Source organism: Gymnodraco acuticeps, unplaced genomic scaffold (genome assembly GCF_902827175.1).
Source record: "Gymnodraco acuticeps unplaced genomic scaffold, fGymAcu1.1, whole genome shotgun sequence".
NCBI classification, from domain to species: Eukaryota; Metazoa; Chordata; class Actinopteri; order Perciformes; family Bathydraconidae; genus Gymnodraco; species Gymnodraco acuticeps.
The window spans coordinates 1,502,843-1,513,470 of record NW_022992344.1 but is presented as its reverse complement, the minus strand read 5'-3'; the positions used below and the strand labels follow the sequence as shown (position 1 = coordinate 1,513,470).

General features: G+C 38.9%; 1 protein-coding gene across 1 annotated transcript in view; it reads left to right on the top strand.

The window, feature by feature from the left end:
• Window positions 1-10,628, top strand: part of dnah7 (dynein, axonemal, heavy chain 7) — a 153,894-nt gene that overhangs the window by 54,667 nt on the left and 88,599 nt on the right. Inside the window, exons 21-24 of the mRNA XM_034208741.1 lie at window positions 6,560-6,758; window positions 7,397-7,537; window positions 8,961-9,173; window positions 9,945-10,054. Of these exons, the coding sequence (XP_034064632.1) occupies window positions 6,560-6,758; window positions 7,397-7,537; window positions 8,961-9,173; window positions 9,945-10,054 (663 nt within the window). The remainder of the gene's footprint in view (window positions 1-6,559; window positions 6,759-7,396; window positions 7,538-8,960; window positions 9,174-9,944; window positions 10,055-10,628) is intronic.

Sequence of the window (10,628 nt, the reverse complement as noted above, 5' to 3'; positions counted from 1 at the left end):
GTTTCCCATCGATTCCTGAACAGGCTGAATAGTTTCATATTTGAATGGTTTCTGTAGCTGAAAATAAGCTGAAGTTATGGAGTGCCAAAGTATTAGCTGAAATAATAAGGGGAAGAACTAGAAAATGCATTTCCTGCAGAAGATGCGTGCGAATGCTGTAAACTGTGAACATTTATGGCTGAATTTAGCTGAAAATGCAGAAAAAGCTGAATATGTTATTAGCTGAATGGTAGCTGCTTTTAGCTAAAAAAATGCAGAAAAAGCTTAATATTTAAAAGAAAATGTTTTTAAAAAGGTATACATAACAACACGTATAGCCTTGATGTCCTGAAATAGCTGAATAATGTAATAGTTGAATGGTTTCTGCAGCTGAAAATAGGCTGAAGGAGTTAAATATTAGATGTAAGTAGTAGTGAATTAATTTGTATTAAGATGAGAAAAGAAAGTAAAAAGGCTTGGGAAAGCAGAAGAATATTTTGACTGCAAACTTTTCGACTAAAACCATACGTCACCAATAATGTATAAAATATGTGGAACCTGTTGAAGTCTGTATGAAGTCTCCATCAGACAGAAAATAATAGGCTGAGACAGTCTGTTAAAGTCCAGTCTGTTAGTGTTTGTTTCTGTTCCTGAGCACCTACTCATAACACCCAATCATAACACCTGTGTGTGTGTCCAGAGATCAAAGACAACCAACTGCAGCACTGCGTCCCATAAGAATGCATTGAGTTGTATATCTGACCATTTTGCCACCCGTTCAAAAACTATGGCTATAGAGAGAGAGAGAGAGAGAGAGAGAGAGAGAGAGAGAGAGAGAGAGAGTGTGTGTTGTCTGTGTTTGAGTGTGTGTGTGTGTGTGTGTCTGTGTTTGACAGTGTGTGTGTGTGTGTGTGAGAGAGAGTGTGTGTGTGTCTGTGTTTGAGAGTGTGTGTCTGTGTGTCTGAGTGTGTGTGTGTATGTTTTTGAGAGAGTGTTTGTGTGTGTGTGTGTCTGTGTTTGAGAGAGAGAGTGTGTCTGTGAGTGTGTGTGTGTGTGTGTGTGTCTGTGTGAGAGAGAGAGTGTGTGTGTGTGTGTGTGTGTGTGAGAGAGAGAGAGAGAGTGTGCCTGTGTGTGAGAGAGTGTGTGTGTGTGTGTGTGTGTGTGTGTGTGTGTGTTAGAGAGAGAGAGAGTGTGTGTGTGTCTGTGTGTGAGAGAGAGAGTGTGTGTGTGTGTGTGTATGTGTGTGTGTGTGTGTCTGTCTGTCTGTCTGTCTGTCTGTCTGTCTGTGTGTGTGTGTGAGAGAGAGAGAGTGTGTGGGTGTGTGTATGTGTGGTAGAGAGAGAGAGATAGTGTGTGTGTGTGTGTGTTAACTTCCATGTTAAAAAAAAGCTGATTATTTAAAAAAGTATAACGTATTTTGAAAAAGTTGAAAGTTTCCCATCATGTGTTGAAAAGACTGAATAGTTTGATATTTGAATGGTTCCGGCAGCTGAAATTAGGCTGAAGGAGTTAAATAAAGATATTAAATGTAAGTAGTAGTGATTGGATGTTTACAAACACCTGTGTGTGTAAACCCACAGATCAAAGGTTTCCATGGTGTATGCTCTGATGATGTCACTCACGTGTGTGTGTGTGTGTGTGTGTGTGTGTGTGTGTGTGTGTGTGTGTGTGTGTGTGTGTGTGTGTGTGTGTGTGTGTGTGTGTGTGTGTGTGTGTGTGTGTGTGGCTCCAATCAACCCAGCAACACCATGACAACCAACTGCAGCACTGAGTCCCATAAGAATGCATTGGGGATTATATCTGACAATTTTGCCACCTGTTCAAAAACTATGGCTCTTATCAAAAAATGAGCAGACCGTGAGCATCAGAGAACCCCAAGTTTCCCATCATATGTTTTTTTTTGGGTTTTGTGTGTAAAATGTGGAGATGGTAGCAGTTTATCTAAAGTGTACTTCTCCCTGCTCTGAAGAAAGATCTGGAACAATTTAACATGGGAATCTATTGGGAGCTAGCTGGACTTTTTCTCTCTTCATGCCCTCAAGAGGCATTTTGTTTAATTTTTTTTCTTATTTTTTTTTATTTTCCAACCTAGGAGAGGTTTTCCTACGTTTTTCATGAACAAATATGTCTGAGGAGTGTAGGGTTTGGGAATTATGGCAAGTTTAAAATATTTTGGGGGGAGAATTTCAGGCACTGCTGCACTCTGTTTTGAGATCAAAGCACTCTAGACTTAACGAGCTGCTCCATCCACTCTAATGTTAAAATCTGAAAAAGGCCTCTCTGCTAAGCTCCAAACTAAATTCAATATCTCAAAAAGTTTATATAAAAGTTTTATAATATATCGAAAATCTGAATAGGAATTGAATAGCTGAAGGTCTTGTGATCATTTGAAAGCTGGAATGAAGTGTCTAGCTGAAAGTATGTGGAAGGAGTAGCATTTGGCGCAAGGTGTAGGAAAACAGGATTTGAAGGCATCTCCCATTGACTTCAATGTTAAAAAAAGAGTTTAAAAAGCTGAATATTTCAAAAAGTATAAAATATTTTGAAAAAGTTGAAGGTTTCCCATTGATTCCTGAACAGGCTGAATAGTTTAATATTTGAATGGTTTCTGTAGCTGAAAATAAGCTGAAGTTATGGAGAGCCAAAGTATTGGCTGAAATAATAAGGGGAAGAATAAAGATTTGAAGTACTATAGTGGAATGCTGTAAACAGCATTCGCACTAATAAAGATTTGAAGCACTATCGTGGAATGCTGTAAACAGCATTCGCACTAATAAGAAGGTGCAGTTATATTACTTAGGAGGACATGTTTACTTATTCCTGCATTTACTTGCACCATTGTATCACTATTTTATTTCTTATTTCTTGTTGCCCTCTTTCGGGGCCTGGGACTTTTTCGTTGCCAATAACTACACTGTAGCTTTTATGCATAGATACGGTGGCCGAGAGGGGCAAACACATTACAACGGCCCAAAACACTAGACTTTCATAATTGATAAAAATAAGAAAACACAAATGTGCTAAAACGCATGCAAATGTTTAAACATGTGCAGCATTTACTAAAAGTGCTGCCTAAACAAAACACTGCAAACACAAAACGCTAACAAAAATACAAAATGCTGCAAGAAGCACAAAACAGAATGGAAAGGGGGACAATAAAAAGTGTTGCACACAACTGGAACTGGTGCACTTGTTTACGTTCAGGGATTATAAAGTTGGCCAACTGTCACTCTCGCAGAGTTTCATTCTGCGCATGTGTTTTCAAGTTGGTTTTGTAATTTGCATTTGTTTTGGCCCATTTGTGTTTTTATTAGGGCTGTCAAGTTAACGCGTTAATAACGCGTTAACGCAAAAAAAAATTAACGCCACTAATTATTTTATCGCGATTAACGCATGTATATATTTTTTCCTTGGCCGCCCCGTAAAATACCATCTACAAGCTGATGCTGACAGCCCCGCTCCTGCCGCCCGCTTGTGGCAGACCACACTTCCACGCTCACCGGCAGGCACCGACTGGCTGTTGGGAGGACCGGGAGGGTGTGTGTATGTGTGGCACGAGCGAGCGAGAGAGAGACCTTACGTGCATTGTTGTTGTTAGCATCTGGTGCTAGCTAGCTGCGCTAACGGATAGAAGGAGCTGTTTAAATGAAAACAGAGGAGCGACATTTCGCCACAACTGCGCCGAGCACTTGACTTTATGCAGGCAGCCAGACAGTGGGACATTGTACGAAAAGTCAGCACACTCAGCACGGATAGTGCGCAACATGATTGCAGCGTCCAGGCAGCTCCCGTTCGAGCATATGCCTTGAGTTGCACATAGCTCCAACGATCCATCACACACACACACACACACACACACACACACACACACACACACACACACACACACACACACACACACACACACACACACACACACACACACACACACACACACACACACACACACACACACACACACACACACACACACACACACACACACACACACACACACACACACACACTTTGTATTGTATTAGAGGTTCCAGGTTGAATTGAGGCGAATATTTGTAATGTTCAGAGGTTGTTGTGTTTAATATTCATGAGAATATTTGTCATTGTTCAAATGATAATAAACATTAGCATAAAGCATATTTGTCCACTCATATGTTGATAACAGTATTAAAAACTTGAAAAATATTCCTCTAAGGTACATTTAGAACAGATCAAAAATGTGCGATTAATGTGCGATTAATCGCGATTAACTATGGACAATCATGCGATTAATCGCGATTAAATATTTTAATCGACTGACAGCCCTAGTTTTTATATTTGCACCGTTTTTGAAACTGCAGTGCGTTTCTCCTTATCCACGTGTTTTGGGCTGTTGTTACGGATTTGCCTTTGTCGGCCACCATACATATGACAATAAAACCTGTCAATCTTGATTCTAAAGACAAGAATAGTTTTGTGCAGTGGCAAAAGTCACAGGACATGCTGTGAAAGTAAAGAACAATAAAAGTCTGGCGGAGGTTTTTTGGGGCGAATAAATGTATTCCTTAAATGTTCTAGGAAGTCTGAGAGAAACATTTGAGTGGGCAACCCCCCCCAAGTGCTTCCATGACCTTTTAAAGAATAACTCAACATTAAAAATAACTGTTCAATTTAATTAGTGACCTTTAAAACAGTAGTTTGACTCAAGGTCCACTTGCTAGCCTTTTTCTTTTCTTTTACCACTGTTTTGTGCTATTTAGGGATGAAATACAGCGAGGGCAATCATCAACATATGAGCATGAATTTGCACGTGCTCTAGTTATCTCATTAAGCATGGCTTAGTTTGACCTTTCAGCAGCTGGTGTTCAGGATGAGAAGCAGCAACACTAAAAAGCAATTGTCTTATAACAATTCATTTAAAAAAAAAAGGGAGACAGGGATAACAATTTCTTCTACACACAGTTCTTCTCTTGCTTCATGTCAGCAGTCTTTCATGTTTTCAATTTCACAGGAGGGTGTTGAGACTGGGTGCATCATTAGTCTTTCGTGTTCTAAATGTTACAGTCATTATCTGCCAAAAGACGGCGTGCACACTGAGTTTAAACGTAGGCTAATAAACCATCTTCACTCTAGGGGTTGCCTATAGCAATATGAAGTGAATAAAGCTTGGGCAATTATGCGGCCGGAGTAAAAAAGCTGCATTCTTTTAAATTGAGAAGATCAGTGTTTCCATTGTGTGTGTGACGGATAAAAAAACATTTCAGAGTTACAGAGCCAGGTTAGAGAGCTAATATAGGGGGAAACTAACGAAATACAAGATTAAAGTTGTTACATTTGGAAGAAACAATCATGGATATCGCTGAGAATAACATTTTAGATTTAGGAGAAAATTAGAAACAGAAAAGTCAAACCGCAAAATGAAAATTATCGGAAATGTTCCAATAATATGACAATCAATCAATCAATGTTTATTTATTTAGCCCAATATCACAAATGTTACATTTGTCTCAGTGGTCTTCACAGTGTGTACAGAATATCAGTATGACAATACGACACCCTCTGTCCTTAGACCCTCACATCGTACAAGGAAAAACTTCCAGAGAAAACCCCACAGTTTAAAGGGAAAAATGGGAGAAACCTCAGGGAGAGCAACAGAGGAGGGATCCCTCTCCCAGGACGGACAGACGTGCAATAGATGCCGTGTGTACATTGAAGAGATAATACATTTTACAGCATAGGTAGACCAAATGTTTGTAAATGCATGTGTCTGTAATAAGAAGGATGTCAACAATCCTGTGGGAGCCATCAGGGAAGTAGTATGATGAGAGTCAGGCAGGACCACAGAGACAGCACTCTGGAGGACACATTTACAAGCTTAAAACAAAGCATTTTCTTGGTTATTTTTGTATATTTGTGATTTTATAATGTCAGAGAATATTCAAGATGCTTTCCTCTGAAATGTTTTTAATCTGGTAAAAAAACAAAATCACAAAATGTTACCTCTCCCCTTCCCTGTATTTTACATTCAGTGGTCCTAATATGGCGTCGTAATTGTGAAACTGATATTTAAATGCATTTATCTTAACTATCCCCCTTATTTAAAGCAGTATTTTGTACCCTACTCACCAATTCATCAAGTTAGACATTCTGTTCAGATGTGTTTCTCTGTCCCCTCTGCAAGAAAATGTATTGGCAGAAGAGCGTTCAAGTTTAAAGCCCCAAGTGACTGGAATACTTTACCTGCTGCTATTAGATCTCTTGCATCATTGGGTATATTTAAACATGCATTGTTATCTCACTTTCAACTGGTCTGTACTTGTTATAACTGATATTGATGAAACTGATTTGCTCGACTGTCTCAAATTGTAATGATTGTGTGCATTGCTTGAATTTCACTTAACAGACTGTATGTGGTTTGTCTTGTGTGTCATGTTTTGCATTTTGTTTTGTTTATCCCAATGAATAACATTTCTATATATATATATATATATATATAAATGTGAAAGTGCATACAATCTCTAAATACCGAGGGCCAGTGTAAAATATAACTTGGATATAACACAATATGGAAGTAATTAGATGTTCTTGCCTTCCTCTCCTCCAGAGTGCAGCCCCATCTGAAGAAGTGCTTTGAAGGCATTGCTAGCGTGGTGTTCACCAAAGCGCTGGACATCACCCACATGAAAAGCAGTGAGGGGGAAACGGTAGAGCTGCTGGACGTCATCTCCACCTCCAAAACCAGGGGCCAGGTGGAGAAGTGGCTCCTGCAACTGGAGAATGGCATGATGGCCTCCCTGCACAAGGTGTGTTTGTCATTTTTGGTGTCAGCTTCACTTAAATACACAAACATATGGTGGTATTCAAATGAGATTTATATTCACAAGAGCTGCTGTGTCAAACTGCCACACTAAAAAAAACACATCAAGGGCCAGACATATATATATATATATATATATATATATATATAGTTTATTTACATATATTGTATTTAATAAAAAAAAATTAGATTTTAGTTATTTGTTAAAAGAAAATAGTATTTTTCTTTATCAAATATACATTTCCTTCATACAATTTGTTCCAAATAAAGATCCAAAAGTGAAGGGAATAAGCCATCACAGCATTTAGTCAGCTGTTCAGTCAGTCAGTTAAAATAACATTTTGATGCATAAATGTTGGGATGCTATTTAGCTAATACTGATTGGCCTATTTTCAGAACCATGACATATATTCTGTGATGCAATTTTCTTGATTCTTCTTGACGGCCTAAGATTTATTGAGAACCTAAATTCATGCAGGCGAGATACTAATTTGGAAGGAGCTTGAATCTGTCAAATGTGAAGTCAATGTTTGACACCAATATTGAGCCTGTGCTTCCAAGGCTTCTCCCCACATAATCCCTCAAATCTAGTGAAAGCCTCTGTCCCTCTTGTGGTCGTTGTAGGTAGTCGGGGAGGCTATCGAGGCGTACCCCAAAGATTTGAGGATCAACTGGGTGCGAGCGTGGCCGGGCCAGACCGTGCTCTGCGTCTCACAGGTCTACTGGACCAAGGATATTAATGAAGCCATTCATTCAGGACCAAAGGTGATCAACTTTTCTTTTCCATTGTGTGGTACTTAAGATATAATGCCTAAGATCTTTCATTCTAACTGTTAATGCTGTTTTTGACGCAATACCGAAAGAACGGAAAGACTATTGTAACTATCTGGATTGAAAAATTGCCCGTCCTTGACCTGTACTATTTAAAAATGTAGTTTAGAGTCGTTCCTATCATGAGAAAACAATGTTTTATCGTCCAACGGAATTTTTGTTTTGTTTAACGGACAGATCTATCCCACATGCTTAACTCTGTTAGAAAGGAAGCAGAGCAGCATGTTTCCCTACATTTACAATGCTCTGAAGTTCCATGATGCCTGGATCAAAGGTGTAACCATGGCAACCACTACTGTAGTATCTGAAAGGCATAATCTACCGAATGCTTGGAAGTCACATGTCTGTATCAAAGTTGTTGTAACCATGGCTACATACTTTAAAGTATGTCAGAGCACGAGAAACTGCCTAAACAAAACATTTACAGTGTGGAAGATACTACACAGTAGAAATGTATAAAGCATTCATGTTGTAACTTATATAAAAGCACACGGGTATTACCAAAAAAAACCATTATTCATTATGCAGGATCAATTTCAGAAATATAATATTTCTTACTTACTGCATTATAATTATTGATGCATTATTCATTTAATATTGCAACTGGTAAAGGTGGAGCACATTTGCATCATGTCTACATATTGCTGGCTAGTTTAATAAGTATTAAATAATGTATCAATTGATTTATATTTTGTTTAAGAATCGAAATCTGTAAAGGTACTAACGTAAAAACTTGCGTAGTGGAGTTAAAAGAAGAATATTTCCCTCTGTGGTAAATAAAGAAATATCATATAATTGAGAGGAAACACTCAAGTTCCTCAAAACTGCAATCAAATACAGTATTTGAGTGAAAGCACATCTGTTCTCAAGATGAAGTCAACAAAGTGATACATGAGAAATTACCTTTCAATAAATGTCTTATTTACGGTCATTATAACCTTGTGGCTCGACGTTAAACATGCAGACTGAGATAGATATTCAAACAGGTGATCTGAATGAGGATTTCAAACTCTTTTAAAAGTGTCATATCAAATAAGAGAGCCTGTATCTCATCAGCTGACACGTCTTATTTAGTAAACGTAACCAGCAGAGGTCTGCAGTGAGCGGCTGTATTATACAGTTGTAACAGGATATATTTTTCTTATGATATCCTCCAAGACACAGGATTATACCCTGCCAGCAATGCACTTACAAAAGAAGGAAAAGGGTGGTGTTGTCCTCATGAACATCTTGACAGTGATAGACATAGCAGTGGATCAAACTCGTGACCTTCAGTTTATAGATGGAGTCTTGATAGCTTCCTCTCCATCATGCTCTGCCTTCCATTTAATCACGCCTCTCCCCCCCCCCTCCTCAGGCCTTAGATGCCTACCTGGAGCAGAACAACAAACAGATTGACGACATCGTCTCACTCGTACGCGGAAAGCTATCCAAGCAGAACCGAGTGACCCTCGGAGCCCTCGTCGTGCTGGACGTGCACGGCCGGGATGTGCTCGCTACACTTGTGCAAAAGGGAATAAAAGACGAGAATGACTTTGAGTGGCTTAGCCAACTGCGCTACTACTGGGTGGTATGTAAAGGAGGAATCATTAAAGAGTGGTGCAGGGATGACGTTTTGTCGTAGGCCCACCTGGAAGTTTACATTTCAAGGATTCCCTCGACTAAAAGCAATTGGATTTTGTATTTGGGAATATAGCAGAAACAAGGTCTGTGGCAAACACACACTTATCATACTTACATACTTACTTCAGCAGGATAATCTGCACATGTTAACATCACTTTATAATAGTTAAAGCGCAAATGCAATCGTCACAAGTAAAACGCAAACTGTTGTACTTGATAGGCTGAGGGTCGGGACTTCTCTAAGAGGTTGCCCAATGACAACAAAGCCGGCCAGCTAACCAATCAGAGCAGACTGGGCTCTGGTTTCAGACAGAGGGGGAAAAGAGGTGCTGCAGCACAGGCAGTATGAGAAAAATAAAGCATGGAGACATGTCCCAGTAGAGGAACATAATACAAATATGAACCTGAAAATGAGCACAATAGGGCTCCTTTAAGTAGTCTCATTTAGACTTGTTACCCACTGCAGTTTTAAGACACCTAAACCTTTCAGAGTGGGTATTTTATTGACATATTTTATCTCGCAGAACAACATATTGTAAGCTTGTGTCAACCACAGACCTTATTTCAGGCATCTAACTAAAAACTAATTCCAAAAACCAATGACTTATACAGACCAATAACTCATTTCTAAATGTAGGACTCATTCTTGCACCACTCTATTAAAACTAATAATACTACTGTATTACTCCTCGTAAACTCTGTGTCACACCCCTTGCAGGAGAACCAGCTTCAGACTAAGATGATCAATGCTGGTTTGCCTTATGGTTATGAATACCTGGGGAACACTCCACGCCTGGTCATCACCCCCCTTACTGACCGCTGCTACCGGTAAAGAAACTTCCCATCAACAGTTCACTGGTTTCCTTTTTTTTATAACGCGTAGGTGTTTGCAGATCAAACACTATCTGATGACTCTACAAACCCCAGGTTGGAAATACTTACATGCCGGATATCCCTACATTATAAATCAAACTCTTGTCATTCTGTCTCTTCGTAGCCCTATTTGGATTCTAAATTCATTTTCTTGTCCATTTCTTGTCAGTTTCAGCGACAATATTTCGTTTTTCTTGCTGAGCTTCTGGGAGTTCATTTAAATGGATCAAACATGTTTCTTTGTACACAATGTTCTTCAGCTAGCCTCTAGGGCAGTTTGCAGTTTTTTTTTTTTTTAAAGATTACTGCTAGAACTTGGCTGACACAGTCTCCAAAAATAATTAGGAAATTGCACTTTAGATTAATAATACAATTTAGTTGTTTAAAAAAAAAATGTCATGAATTTTTTTCATGCTTCTTTTTCACATCAGCAAACATTATGTCAAATAGCAGACGTTTCCAAATCCTTTACAACAATCATCAGTTCATCCATAAATCTAACTGTATTAAGCGCAAAAAATGACATTAC